This window comes from Microcaecilia unicolor, chromosome 1 (genome assembly GCF_901765095.1).
Source record: "Microcaecilia unicolor chromosome 1, aMicUni1.1, whole genome shotgun sequence".
Lineage (NCBI taxonomy): Eukaryota > Metazoa > Chordata > Amphibia > Gymnophiona > Siphonopidae > Microcaecilia > Microcaecilia unicolor.
The window spans coordinates 484735169-484751165 of NC_044031.1; the positions used below are offsets into that span (position 1 = coordinate 484735169).

General features: G+C 40.5%; 1 protein-coding gene across 2 annotated transcripts in view; it reads left to right on the top strand.

Annotated features, from left to right (window-relative positions):
* Nucleotides 1–15997, top strand: part of SPIDR (scaffold protein involved in DNA repair) — a 602511-nt gene that overhangs the window by 291561 nt on the left and 294953 nt on the right. For both annotated transcript variants that reach the window (XM_030214124.1, XM_030214131.1), the window contains exon 9: nt 12406–12616. In XM_030214124.1, coding sequence (XP_030069984.1) covers nt 12406–12616 — 211 coding nt within the window. The remainder of the gene's footprint in view (nt 1–12405; nt 12617–15997) is intronic.

Here is a 15997-nt window from a genome sequence, read left to right on the forward strand (position 1 = left end):
GAATTATAGCTACGTCTTGCAAGGTTCCGCGTTAGGAGTTACGGATCAAGAAAGGGATCTGGGTGTCGTCGTCGATGATACGCTGAAACCTTCTGCTCAGTGTGCTGCTGCGGCTAGGAAAGCGAATAGAATGTTGGGTGTTATTAGGAAGGGTATGGAGTCCAGGTGTGCGGATGTTATAATGCCGTTGTATCGCTCCATGGTGCGACCGCACCTGGAGTATTGTGTTCAGTACTGGTCTCCGTATCTCAAAAAAGATATAGTAGAATTGGAAAAGGTACAGCGAAGGGCGACGAAAATGATAGTGGGGATGGGACGACTTTCCTATGAAGAGAGGCTGAGAAGGCTAGGGCTTTTCAGCTTGGAGAAGAGACGGCTGAGGGGAGATATGATAGAAGTGTATAAAATAATGAGTGGAATGGATCGGGTGGATGTGAAGCGACTGTTCACGCTATCCAAAAATACTAGGACTAGAGGGCATGAGTTGAAGCTACAGTGTGGTAAATTTAAAACGAATCGGAGAAAATTTTTCTTCACCCAACGTGTAATTAGACTCTGGAATTCATTGCCGGAGAACGTGGTACGGGCGGTTAGCTTGACGGAGTTTAAAAAGGGGTTAGATAGATTCCTAAAGGACAAGTCCATAGACCGCTATTAAATGGACTGGAAAAATTCCTCATTTTTAGGTATAACTTGTCTGGAATGTTTTTACGTTTGGGGAGCGTGCCAGGTGCCCTTGACCTGGATTGGCCACTGTCGGTGACAGGATGCTGGGCTAGATGGACCTTTGGTCTTTCCCAGTATGGCACTACTTATGTACTTATGTACTTAATGTGAAACGAAAAATTGAACGCGTGCAGAAAGTGGTAGCAGAAAAAATAATGGTAGCCGCTGCAGTATCAGCCGAAGATATTGGACAAACTAGCAAGTCGGCTGCTAAGGAATGCCTGTCATGCCAAGATTACACTGACCTAATCATACTGTTTTGTCGCCCTCCGATCCTCAGATGCTGTCACTCCAAGGTCCCTCTCCCTGTCTGTGCATATCAGCCTTTCACTGCCTAACAGTCTTACTTTTAAGATAGGTAACTCTGATTTAACTCTTGACACAGTTTCTAAAATTTTAGGAGTAGAATTAGATAGTCGGCTTTCTCTAACTACTCAGGTAAATAAAGTGGTTAGTAAATCCTTCTATCTACTCAAAAAGCTTTGGGTTATTCGGAAATATTTTGAGTTAATCTGTTTTTCATTTAGCAGTGCTCTCCTTAATATTATTTTGATTGGATTATTGCAACTCCATTTATATTGGTTGTTCAAAATCTTTAATTATGAAATGCAAAGAGTACAGAATGCTGCAGTTAGGGTCATTTTTTTTCAGCAAACAAATATGATGCTGTCACTCATGACATGTTATAGTTGCACCGGCTGCCAGTGGAGACCAGGCTGCAATTTAATGTGGGATACAAATGCAACACATAAAATCTTGGTGCTGACTTTTAAGGCTTTCCATGAGGATTCTCCAGGTTATTTGATTAATCATTTTGTATTTCTTAATAGGAATCATGGCAGAATTACTAGAAACGTATTTCTGTTAGATTTTAATTCTGTTTGCAAATGAAAGGCAATCTTCGTTAACATATCAGGCAGCTTCTACTCTGAACTCTCTTCCTCCTTTTTTGAGGCACATAGAACATTATTCTAAGTTAAAGAAATTATTGAAAACTTTTCTTTTAGAAAATATGTTTCTAATTCGTAAATGTTTATCCTTAATTTAGACTGGGGCTATTTTGTGTGATTATCTGGATTATGCTCTTTTTCTTCATGTTATCCGCTTAGAACTTGTTGGTTGTAGTGGGTTATAACACCTTAATGTAATGTAATATTCGGCTCCCTTGGATTCTCTCTAAGTACATCACTCTGCACTTCTTTGCATTGAATTTTAATTACCAAACATTAGACCATTCTTTTAACGGGTCTAGGTCAGTTCCCAACTGGACAGTTCCCACCGGACAGTTCCCATCCACCAAGTCTCACCTGGACAATTCCCACCTAAGACAATTCCCACTGAGCCAATTCCCACCACACCAGGGAGGACAATCACCCATAACTAAGAAAAAACAAAGACATAAAACACACTAGGATAATTAATCTTCCCAACCCCCTTTTACACATCCCCTTCCCTTTCGAGACATGCAGTTTATTTGCCCCCCCCTAACTGCACCCTGCCTACAAATAAACTAAAAAAAAAAAAAGATTTTAAATGCTCCTAAATAAGTAAGTAGATAGATAGAAACTGAATTTTGCCCACAACACATGCAAAGTGTCCCTATAATAACCAGCCTCTCAAAACTGAATAAATTTACTTGTGCGGGAGGGGAGTCACAGAGCAGTTACCAAGCCAGGAAAGGGAACAGCTGCGGGAGCTCCTACTGCTTGCTCTTTTTTCTCAGCTTGCTTGTGGTTGTGGGGAGATAGCGAGGAGAGGCGTGCAAGAGTGAGGAAGAGAGCGAGACACAAGGGAAAGTAAACCACCCACCAGCACCAGAAGACCTGCTGGAGCTACTGAAGCTGCTGCTTTCTCGCTTTGCTCAGCTTGCTCATGGCGGGGAGGGAGAGAGAGACAGACAGACACTAATCCAGCACACACCGTGAAGACGCATGGGACTCACCATCAACATGCACTGCCATAGCATCAGAGTGTCCACAACACTGGAACTTCATTGAAGGAAAAATTTAACGTTGGGGAAAAATTCAACGGTAAAAAACCAAACAAAAAAACGAGAGGTCACCGGTGGGTGGGAACCATGTGGGGGGGGGGGGGGGGGAATTGGTGGGTGGGAACTGTCTGGTGGAATCTGTCCAGATGGGAACTTACCAGATACCCTTCTAACTTTTGCAGATCCTTTTCATGTTTCCTCTCTGTACGGGGTGTCCACTCTTTTACAAATCTTGGTATCATCCGCAAAAAGGTAAACCTTACCTTCTAACCCTTTGGCAATGTTGCTCACAAATATGTCAAACAGAATCGGCCCCAGCACCGATCTTTGATGCACTCCCCTACTCACCTTTCCTTCCACCGAGTGAATTCTATTAACCACCACCCTCTGGCAATTGTCTGTCAACCAGTTCCTAATCCAGTTCACCACTTTGGGTCCTAACTTCAGTTTATTCTGTCGAGTTTATTCAAGAGCCTCCTATGAGGAACTATGTCACAGGCTTTGCTGAAGTCAAAGTAGATTACATCTAGCTCACATCCTCGATCCAGTTCTCTGGTCAGCCAGTCAAAGAATTCAATCAGATTTACCTTTGGTAAAACCATGTTGTTTCTGATCTTGTAACCTATTGGATTCCAGGAAATTCATTATCCTTTCCTTCAGCATTGCTTCCATTACTTTTCTAGTAACCAAAGTGAGGCTTACTGACCTGTAGTTTCCAGCGTCTTCTCTGTCACCACTTTTGTAAAGAGGGACCACATCCTCTCTTCTCCAATCCCACAGAAACTCTCCCATTAAGGATTTATTAAACAAATCTTTGAGGACCCGCCAGAACCTCTCTGAGCTTCCTCAGTATCCTGAGAAGGATCCCGTCCTGTCCCATGGCTTTGTTCACCTTAAATTTTTAAGTTGTTTTATAAACACCTTCTTCCATGAACAGTGCTGTATCCACTCCATTCTCATATGTATTATTGCTAGCCATTCATGGTCCTTCTCCAGAATTTTCTTCCATAAACACAGAACAGAAGTATTTGTTTAGCATGTTTGCTTTTTCCTCATCATTCTCCACATAGCGGTTCACAGCATCTTTCAGTCTCATGATTCCATTTTTAGTCTTCCTCCTTTCACTAATATACCTGAAAAAATTGTCTCTGCTCCTTACATTTTTAGCCATTTGTTCTTCTGCTTGCACTTTTGCCATATGTATATCTCTCTTGGTTTCTTTCAGTTTCATCTGGTATTCCTCTCTGTGTTCCTCTTCTCAAGTTTTTCTCTTTTGCCTTTATTTTTTCAGCCATTTGGTTGGAGAACCATATCGGTTTCCTTTGCTTTCTTGCTTTTATTTACTCTCCTCACAATAAAGGTCAATAGCTGTACTTATAGCTCCTTTCAGCTTGGACCACTGCCTTTCCACTTCTCGTATGTCCTCCCAGCCCATCAGCCCTTTGTTCAGGTACACTCCCATTTTACTAAAGTCAGCTTTTTTGAAATCCATGATTTTGAGTTTTGAGTGGCTGCCTTCCACTTTAAGTGTTATATCAAACCAAACTGTTTGATGATCACTACTGCCCAGGTGAGCTCCCACATTTTCCCCATTTGTGAGCACCAGATCCAGCGTCGCTGCTTTCCTTCTGGTTGCTTCCTTCCCTAGAGTGCCCTACTGCTCTGCTGGGATGTCTGTGTAACTTGTCTACTAAAAGTGCTGTCCTCCATCTCATACATCCCAGTGGCTTGTTTTTGTGCATTTTTCCCTTGGACTTTTTTTTTTTTTTTTTGAAAATGGTCCTAAAAGATAGATGCACTGAGCACAAAAACATCAAATGGCCATTTTCAAAGCAAAATGGATGTTTTTCTGGTATGATAAAGGCCATATTTGCTACTGGATTTGTGGACATTTTCGGAAAAATGTCCACAATCGGATTTAGACATATTGAAAATGTCCCTCCACATCTAGTATATGACTTGCTGATTGAAAGAGTAAAGGCACTACTTGCATAAATTCCATTAAGACTCATTGCGTCCATAACAGTGCCAGCAGCTCCTTTATGCTTGTAGTTGACATGCAGATTAAAGTCTCCTAAAATCTATAAATCTGAAAAATCAAGGGCCATATATGATAACAAAAGAAAACTACCTCAACTGCGTGCCTGCAGATCTACAAGCTAGCAAGACTCATAGATGACAGGGGGATGTTACTTGAACCTGTAGATAGAACCAAGACAGGAATTTATAAGTAAAGAAAATGTCCCATCCTTTTTCCCAATTCTAGAGGAATGTGTATAGATGTGATCCACTGGACAGAGCTAGCTAAGGATTATGAAATCTTGCTGATATAGTCTAGATAGTTATCATCAACCATGAAATCGTCTAGGATGGCCTACTTGTTCCTAGCAGATCTTAAACAGTCAGAAGGGGAAACATTCTTTAAGGTTGGGAATTAATTTATCAGATCTTTCACTACTTTACAGGAGTTGCCATCCACCTCTGCTCTCCCAAATCAACATATCTACAATTTCTTCAGAAATAAAGGGACTATTGAATAGGGATAAAAGGCAAAATCTACTACTACTACTACTACTTAACATTTCTAGAGCGCTACTAGGGTTACGCAGCGCTGTACAATTTAACAAAGAGAGACAGTCCCTGCTCAAAGAGCCTACAATCTAATAGACAAGTGAACGGTCGGTCCGATAGGGGCAGTCAAATTGGGGCAGTCTGGATTCACTGAACGGTAAGGGTTAGGTACTCTCACGACTGTACCTCAGGGAAATACATTCTGTACCTGAATATAACTTACCTTGAGCAACGCTAAAAGGGATGAGCTAAATAAAAAACAAACAAACAAACAAAATAGGTATACAATTAAATGACTATTCTCTTTATCCCAACACATAGCAGTCCTGAATTTAAACAACTGGCACCAGTAAGATCAATAAACAATAATACAATAAGGGCTCCTGAAGGGAAATGCTCCTTTGATTTGCCTGTTCAGGATGACCTGTCACCAGTGTTGGATCCCACAGGAAATAGCACCAGAACAGTGCTGGCAACAATAGTGGGTGCTGGGCTATGATTCTACTAGCATCTGACAGCTATTGCAAAGTCGTTTAGCTCACAGAAATTGCACAGTTCTTGGAGAAGATCAGCAGAAAGGAATAACAGCAGCATGGGCAAGTTGGATGAAGCCATTCCCCTTTAAGCAAAAAAAAAAAAAAAAAACCCCAGAAAGCCTCTTGGCTGCTGTTGGGTCCCACAAGAAATGCTAGCAATATGTAGGTGAGATAGATGTGAGGCTACACCTCCACCATCACCTAATGAATATTTTACAGTCCCTTAGATCAAAGAAGTTCCATTACAAAATGGTGACTTCATGTTCTGGGTAATACACACATGACCAATACATGTAAAGATAAGCAAAGAAAATTTTCAGTAATCAATCAGCGACAAATGGCTTTCTGAGGAATAGTAAACCTATAACTGATATTAATCAGTGTCCTCAAGAGAAACTACCTTTGGGCAAAAAGAAGCTAACAGCAGCTATGCTTTATAAAGAAAGAGTAATTATCTTTTCTTAGGAATAAAACAAATTTGAGAAATAGCAGACATCTAAGTCTTAACTGTTCCTCCCAAATAATTAGAAAAATGTTTTTGGTATTTCATGGAAATAGAAATTGATGTCAGACTGTCAGGCTCATCTGTTTTACAATTCTTTCTATTCCAGTACCATAGATTCTACTTAAACTCCCACTTACCGCTGCTTACTTGCAGTTAGGGACCCTTGTGCTTTCCTAAATACTTGTTATGCTTCTACCACCTTCATTTAGAGGCTCTTCTGCTTTATTTGGTAGCCTGCCCTCTTTCCAATTTCATATTATGATACCTAATTTTAGAAATTCTTACCCATTGGAAAGTATTATGATTACTGTGTTAGTACGCACGGAGCAGCATTTTAGAAAGAACATCCAACTCAGAATATGGACATCCAAGTCAGTATGTCACAAATGGGCGTCCATCTTTCATGCATTTTAGAACAGGATACAGCCTGTTTTAAAATGTTTGGGCCTTGTTTACTAAACTGTTCTGTAGGCACACTAACTTTTTAGCGTGCACTAATGATAGAGACACCCATTATGTTCCTATGGGTGTCGCTAGCATTAGCGCGCGCTAATTTTTAGCGCACACTAAAAAGTTTGCTCACCTACAGTGCTACTACATTGTAGCTTCATCGCATGCCCCCTAGTCCCAGTATTTTTGGAAAGCGTAAACAGATGCGTCAGATCTACCTGTTCCACTCCACTCATTATTTTATAGACCTCTATCATCTCCCCTCAGCTGCCTTTTCTCCAAGCTGAAGAGCCCTAGCCGCTTTAGTCTTTCCTCATAGGGAAGTCGTCCCATCCCCTTTATCATTTTCGTCGCCCTTCTCTGCACCTTTTCTAATTCCACTATCTTTTTTGAGATACGGCGACCAGAATCGAACACAATATTCGAGGTGCAGTTACACCATGGAGCGATACAAAGGCAATATAACATCCTCATTTTTGTTTTCCATTCCTTTCCTAGTAATACCTAACATTCTATTTGCTTTCTTAGCTGCAGCAGCACACTGAGCAGAAGGTTTCAACGTATCATCAATGATACCAACTAGATCCCTTTCTTGGTCTGTGACTCCTAATGTGGAACCTTGCATGACGTAGCTATAATTCAGGTTCCTCTTTTCCACATGCATCACTTTGCACTTGCTCACATTGGGAAAGAAGGCAGTGTTAGGAGGGAAGTGGCTGGTACAACCCCCCCCCCCTCTATGAGTTTTCTTGGGGTAGGAGTGGAATTATTGGGAACTTGCTAGGATGATATGGTTTGCTTAATATTCTGGAATGTAGGAGGCATCTCTTCACCCATTAAATGTAAAAAAAAATTCTTCAGGCCCTCCAGCGACACTGAGCAGATATGCCCTTTCTACAGGAGACCCACCTCTCGACATCCAAACATGAGAAATGATGCAGGCTGGGGCAGAGGATGCAGAGGAACAGATGATGCAGGTTGGAACAGATGATGCAGGCTAGAACAGAGGATGCAGGCTGGGGCAGATGATGCAGGCTGGAACAGGGATGCAGGCTGGACCAAAGGACACAGGCTGGAGCAAATGATGCAGGCTGAGCAGAGGACGCAGACTGGAGCAGATGATGCAGGCTGAGCAAAGGACACAGGCTGGAACAGGGATGCAGATGATGCAAGCTGAGCAGAGGACGCAGGCTGGAACAGAGATGCAGATGATGCAGGGTGAGCAAAGGACGCAGGCCGGAACAGGGATTCTCTTTCAGTTTCTGCAAAGGAGTTTCCCAAGTTCAAAAATGCAAGAAAGACAAGGGTCCATCAAAGAAACCTTCTACACTTATCAGAGTCTGGTCTCAAGACCAACTCCGTAAGGGTTCACCTTAGTGCAATTAGTGTGTGTCTGTCATATCTCTACTGTGTCTCTTTTCATTTAGGGTATATATAATTAGGTCCTTAAGTCTCGTGTGCCTTTTGGTGTTTCCTCTGTAAATGAAGCAGTATCTATCCCACTACCATGTGTATGTCTGTCAACAGTCTGTAGTTTTTTTTCCAGTCTCCTGTTCTATAAATAGCAAACAGAATTAATTGTTCAACATTTTTGCTTTTTCTTTGTCTCTCTCCATATAGTTTTTCCATCTTACTCCCCACCCCTGCCTTTCCTTCTTTCATTGATATGCATGAAAAATATTGTTAGTATGCTTTACCATCTTGGTTATCCACTCTTCAGCTCTTAGCCTTTGCCAACCTGATTATCTTCCCTGCTTTGTTCTGCTTTATCTAATATTCTTTGTTGTACTCTTGTCGTTGATATCTTTTATACTTGTTGAATGTTAATCTTTCTATCATTATTTTTTCAGTTACCTCTTTGAAATATCATGTCAGTTTGTTTCTTTTATTTTATTTAATTTCTGTTTCTGCAACGGCCATCATATAACATGCGCCTTTGCTGTATGAATAAATGGTGATATTTGGCTGCTGTCCATATAGCTATAGAGATAAATTTGGGATGGCTATACAACTGACTTTGGAAGAATGGCAGCTTAAATGAGGAACCCTACCTAATTACAGTGAGTCATAGCGTCATTTTGAAGTCTGCTACACCGGCACATCCACACCTCCCCACCGTATGAGTTCCTGAGACACCATGACCTCTCCTCACCATCGGTAATTTCTACCTTCAAGGAGTAGAGAGATGTGGTAGCCGTGTTAGTCCACTTTTAAAGGTAATCATATATAGAAATAAAAGAAAATAAGACATAGAAAAGAAAATAAGATGATACCTTTTTTTCTGATCTGACGAAGAAGGGTTACCTTTGAAAGCTAATCAATAAATGTATTAAGTTAGTCCAATAAAAAAGATATCATCTTATTTTCTTTTCTATGTTTTCTTTTATTTCTATTGATTACCTTCAAGCAGAACTCGGTTCTGAAATCTTTAATAGCGCACATTTAAAACTGATAAAGAGCACTAAACCTGACTGACTTAAACTAGCTCAAAAAGCTATCACCATAAAGTGGCTCACATGGATTTGCTTAGCCCTCTTGAGCATGTCAGGCGGCAACCTACCAGATAACTTAGTGCCTGATCCTATCCATGTAATGTATAATCAGTCCAGAAAACCCTGTACTAAGAAACACCCTAATTGTAATGTCAGCTACCTGCTAGACAATGCCAATATATACCATCAGAATACTACTATGGTTATGGACCAGAACAAAATGGCTAACATTCAATGGCCTAGAAAACTTCACTACCTTTTGCAATTAACCATACAACTCTCCCCTTTGGAACACTCCTGTCCCAGCCATCTATATCAATGTTAGATCTATGGAAAACAAGACTCCCTTACTCAGGGATCTTCTAGAATCTTCAGGTCTGGGATTTCTGTTTATCTCAGAAACATAGGACACAGAAGTTGATAGTTCAATACTGCCCCACATCTATCACCCGACTATGGTATTCTTCATTTTCCAAGACAGGGTAAAAAAGGAGGCGGACTTGCTCTTATCTTTAAGAATTTGTTTCCATGTGTCTTTAGTTAGTTCAGGGTTTTTTCCTGAACTGGAATACATGCTAAGCAAATTCTGCGATGATTCAAAAGAGGCAAGTCAAATTGCCCTACTCCTCATTTACCGTCCTCCAGAAGCTTGGGCCAAAGCAGAACCACTACTTGTAGAGATTACTTTCTCTACCATGTCACAGTTCTCAAAGATTATGTTCCTAGGAAAATTAAACCTAGAATTGGAAAATGATGCAGACACCAATGTCCACAACTTCAAATCATTCCTAAAGGATTGTGATCTAACTGCATTCTCCGAGGGTGCAGCTCATGAAAAAGGACATATGTTAGACTTCATGGCGTCCTATCCTAATAGCTTGATTAGTTCATTCAAATGGAAGCCAGTACCATGGTCTGACCATTTCCAACTGGATTTCACCATTGATATCTATGTCAAGCTTAACCAGACACAAGTCATCCAAACTCATCTCCACCAGAGGTAAAATCAACAACAACATCTACTCATCCATCCCTATGGATGCAGTAAACTGGTTACTTGATGATCTCAGTGAGCTGTTAAAAACAGGCTCTCTTCCTCCTGATATGGGCAAAATTGTTCTCACTTCACTACTGAAGGGATCTGGGCTACACGTAACATTGCCTGTAAACTACCGTCACGTGGCAAGCATACCTTCTTTTTACTAAAGCATTAGAAACCTACATTAGTAAACAACTCTCTTTTTATCTGGAAATTTTTCTATTTTACATTGGTTACAATTTGGCTTCAGATTGTCACATAGTACGGAAACATTACTGATAGTTCTAACTACATATGTCAAACAACACCTGTGCAAAGGTGACCAAGTAATTCTCCAGTTCGATATATCGGTGGCGTTTGATGCAGTTGACCACACATTGCTACTCAAACGCCTGGATCAGATAAGAATAACAGTGAATTCCTTTCAAATCAAAGATATTATGTCAAGCAAAACAACCAACTTTCCAGCTACTGGTCTACTAACTGCAGGGTTCACAGGGATCTCCCCGATCCTGTTCAACCTCTTTATGTCATCCCTTACCTCAATACACCTGGGACTTAATGAACTACTGTTATTCTAAGCAAATGACATCCTGCTTCTTTTACCGGTAACAGCATCAAACAAAGATCCAACTCAGTCTGTAGCTAATGGTAGCTTCTGGGCCCTGACCAATAAACTGAAAGTGAATGCACCAAAAACCAAGGTCATGTGGTTCCAAAATCAGGGAGTTGAGGTCCTATCATCAATATCTTTGTCCAATGGTCAAAGCTTTACAGTCAAATCTGAAACCAGAGTATTAGGGGTCTTGCTTGATTCTTCACTCACCTTCTCTTCCTATATTAATCAGCTATGGAAGAAAGCACTGTTCAAAATGAGACAGCTATGTCTAGTCAGACCATTCTTTGACCAAAAAGCCTTCGCACTACTAGACCAAATGTTAGTCCACCTCACTTGAATTACTGTAACATTCTATTTCCCGGTATTAAGGGTCAATATCAGAAAAAATTGCAAATCTTACAGAATACAGCTGCAAGACTAATATACAGATTGAATAGATATACTAGTGTTTCAGCTCATCTAAACAAACTGCACTGGCTTTCCGTACCAGAGACTCAGGTTCAAAGCGGTTTGTTTAGTTTTTCAAATCTTACAGGGCTTCACCGCTGAACTGCTAAGACCGCTTCGCTATATCTGGTCCAGTCTAACAGACTGAAACAACAATTAATGCTAGCATCACCATTTCAAAAGACAATTCGAAATCAGAAGATTTTCAGCTCTCTATTCCCCGTACTTGGAGTCAAAATATGGGAACTCTCTACTTACTGCCTCATTAGAACAGAAAACAGCTACCTCAACTTCAGGAAGAGGCTAAAAACCTTTCTCTTCCCAAAGACTGCTTCATAATAATCCATCATGACTTCTGCTTCCTAGTATTATCCATTATCATTTCCTTTAATGTTTTTAGTCTCATGCATTACACCAGTGGTCTCTAATGTTTTTCACTAGTGTGATTGCTAACTAACACTATCTGCTTTTGTCTCACCTAGAATGTAAACTGCACTGAACCCTGGAAAGGGGATATTAGCAGTATACAAGAATTGAATTGACAGTCTTTTTCCTAACCTAAATTTATCCCTATAGCTATACAGTTCGCGGCTGAATATTGTTGGAATATAAGTGGAATGCCCTCACTCTACCCTAATACTATCTGGATAATGCTGGTGCAGTCTGTAAGGATTTTCAGGGATATGTTCCATTTAGCAGTTGCTACTATTCAGATCAGTGCTTTTGAATATCAGGCCCACAGATTTTAAGATGGGTATGCATTCATTGCCAGGCATTAGACTGTTGGATGCTGAAGTTATTGATTGTTGCAAAGTGGCATAATATCGCTGTGGTGTGGCATGTCTTCAAAATGGTGAAAAGGAAGGGACTAACCAGGATATATATTAAGTCAAAATGCATAGAGATAAAAAAATAACCATTTATTCTTTTATATTATTAAATGCTACCAGAAATCTTGTTGGGCTTTTTGTTTTGCTTTGCAATTTGTTCTAAATCACTTATCTTTTTTTATTTTTTTATTTTCTTTCAGGCAGAAACTAGTCCTGCATGATGAAAGCATCCCTGTAATCATGAATACTTATTTTTGCCAGAAAATTTTCTCACAAGAAAACACGGAAATGAAAGACAGAACACACTGTCCAAAGAAGTTACTTATAGTAAGAAAAATACCATCACTGGCCCAGATATTCAATTTAAATGATACCAGAGAAAGTTCAAATCAGGAATCTGCAGTTAATCAGGTGAACTTTACTGACTTCTGTTTTGTAGTTGTTTGTGATTTCATACCTCATAACAAGCAAGACTGTGACCAGATGCTTGAACTATTAAAAAAAAAACCCCACTGACTGCTCTGACTGATTCGCAAATCCTAGATAAAGGTTGAGTGAAATTAGGCCATTTCTAGATTTCATTCTAGCACTTCTTTATGGGGAACTTTATTCCTAGAACTGGCACAGGACTAAATGCAGTTTGCTGGATCTCTGTTAAGAGCAATAACAGTAGCATAGTAAATGACGACAGATAAAAGACCTGTACGGTCCATCCAGTCTGCCCAACAAGATAAACTCATTTTATATGGTGTGTGATACTTTATACCTGAGTTTGATTTGTCCTTGCCATTCTCAGACACAGACCATAGAAGTCTGCCCAGCACTGTTCTTGTACTAAGTTCTGAAGCTAACATCGAAACCCCTTAAAATGTACTCTCCAGTCCATCCATATCTATTAAGTCACGATCAGGGCATAGACTGTAGAAGTCTGCTTAGCACTGGTTTCGCTTTCCAATTACCAGCGTCACCACCTAATCTCTGCTAAGATTCCTTTGTGTTTATCCCACACATGTTTGAATTTCATTACCGTTTTCATCTCCACCACCTCCCGCAGGTAAGGGAATACCCACTGTATGTGAGTGTAAGTTGTGTCCAAGATTTGGAAAGGCAAGTAACAAAAAATAAAAATTGGTTTATGTAAACGTTTTATAAACCACCTTCCTGAAACATTTAACTCACCCAGTGCAGTGCACTGATATAAAAATATATACAATAAAATGCAGTACAATATAAAAAAAAATCCAAACCTGATGGAGAAATTGGAAAGCGTACTTTTGACCAATCACATAGGAGTTTTTGTATCTCACTAGTGTGATTGCTTTGTCTATCTAGATACCTAGAAAAAAAGTCACTAGGTAATAACATTTTACTGGATTGACTTTAAAAAAAACCCCTTATTTGGCGTTTATTTCTGTGTGTGGAGATGTCAAAAGTGCTCAGCTGTTCACTGCTAAGGTTAAATATAGTCTCTGCTATTCTTTTTACAGCAATCTGCAGTTTGAGTTTGTACTCCCTTAACGTATTACCTAGCAATTGTTCTACATGCCCCATTCCAAAGGTTTTTGATATCCTGCAGATATTTTTTGCCTTTAGCTTGCTTTTCCTATACACCATTAGGTACCTTGCCTATGATCCATTCAATTTCATTGTTATATTTTTATCCTGTTGTTCCAGTTTTCACCTTATCCCTCTAGCTGCTTAGGAATCATGGTTGGGATTGGGTTCCGAGCCTTCTTTCACAATCACTTGAAGACTTTCTCCCACTGTGCTGCAGGGAAAGAAAGAGTAGGAATAGTGACTAGGGACTGTCCATGGGTGCATGCTGTCACTTTTCTAATATTTCAGGCCTCAGAGTGTTGTTGATATCTACAGTTTGGGATGGAAGGGGATACGGGGAAGAGAAGTCAGCTGGCTGTAGCTGCAGTAGTTTGTAGGCTAGCTGGAAACAAGAAGAATGGTAATGGCTGGTGCAAGTGAAGAGAACTTGGCCCTACTTGTCATCCTTTTAGGATGAAGAACTGAGCCATGTTTTGCATTTACGTTCCATTTTCATTGCTTTTTTCATAAAAGTTTTGATACCATTTGCTCATCAGCTTAAGTTCTCTCACAGTTAAGTCACAGCTGACACCTCTTATTGCCAGGAATATTCTTGAGAGAGAGGTCTCATCTCTTAATTGTATTATGATGCAAACTGCCATATTACTGCAGGAAATTAAGAAAACAGTTCTATACAAGGTTACTTTTTTAAGACAGAGGTTAAACACGTTTCCAAACAAAGCTTGCATACTTTGCTTTCTCTTTCAACCTCAGGGCTTCTCTCACTTTTCCTGCTGACCCCACAGCCAGTCTTGTTATCAGGATATCTACCATGAATAAGCATGAGATGAAATTGCATAGAATAGTTCTTCCATGTATACAGATTGGTCTCATGCCTATGTATAGTGGATATCCTGAAAATCCGACTGGCTATCAGGAAGAGTTTGCAAAGCTTTTTCTACCCTCTTACTACAGCCATCTTAATTTGACTTGACCTGCACTAGAGAATGACATGGGGCGGGGACAGGGACAGATCCCACGGGGATGGGGTAGGGATGGGGACAGAGCCTGTGGGGATGGGGACAAGCTTTGTCCCCATGTCATTTTCTACTTTGAAGCCTGTTGATCAACTGGACGGTTATGTTTGAGTGATTCAGAACATGCTGGCCACAACTAGCAAAATTTTCTTTGGGGTTCCTGTACATTCCTGCTACCAGCACATCTTCTAAGAAGACATATTCTATTGCAGGAAGGACTGTGGAAGACAGGAGAGCTAGATTGATTCCTGAGATTGTTGATAACTTATTATTCATCCACAGATTAAAAAAATCAAAATAGTGCTTCATATGGCATATTTCTCCCCATCTAGGGCATAGAGAATGGGTTGTATTTTGTACCCCTGGACATTTTAACAGGGTGGATTAGGATTCTTTGGGGTAGTAGAAGTCAGCTATTGTTGAGGTTGGAAGGGTAGAGGGTGGTGGAGGGGTTATTATAGTTGCTCGTTGTTATTATTGTTATCTATATGTGATTTATACACAATAGTTGCACAGCATATTCCTTTTTATACTTTAATAAAAAGATTTAAATATAAAAACACTAGGAAAAAGAGGCCCGTTTCTGAAACCAATGAAACGGGCGCTAGGAAGGTATTGGGATGCTGCAATTAATGTTTTGAAAGGGATTGTTAGGAGAAATGTGTTGTCAAGGTAATGAATAATTTACGTTCTATTATGTGTAATATATTGGATTTTTTTGTTTCTGGGTTTTTTGTATGATGTGGTGGTGGTGGTTGGGGGGAATGTGTGTGTGTGTCTTAGTGAGAGAGATCTTGATTTTCCATTTTAGAGTTTGTGTATTAAGTGGGGAGGGAGGGGAGTGTGTGGGTGTGAGTGAGAGAGAGAGATGCTGTTTCTCCATGGCACAGTGTGTGTATGATGATGGGGGGGGGGGGGGGTGGAAGGAATGTGTGTCTGTGTCAGACAGAAAGATGGTGATTGTCCCTTGGACAGTTTGTGTATGATGTGGGGGTGGGTGGTTGGAGAGGGTAGCGGTGTTTGTGTTGAGAGTGTTTGGAGGGGGGACAATTTCCTTTCTTCCCCTGAAGTTCCCTTTCCTTAGCCCCGTACCGGAAGGGGGGGGGCTTTGTTATTGATTTGGTTGGGAGTGTGTGAGTTGCTTGATCAATCTGCGTTGGCCTTCTTGGGGGGGAGGGGGGATGGTAGCGGTGTTCGGCATCAGTGTATGTGTTTTTTT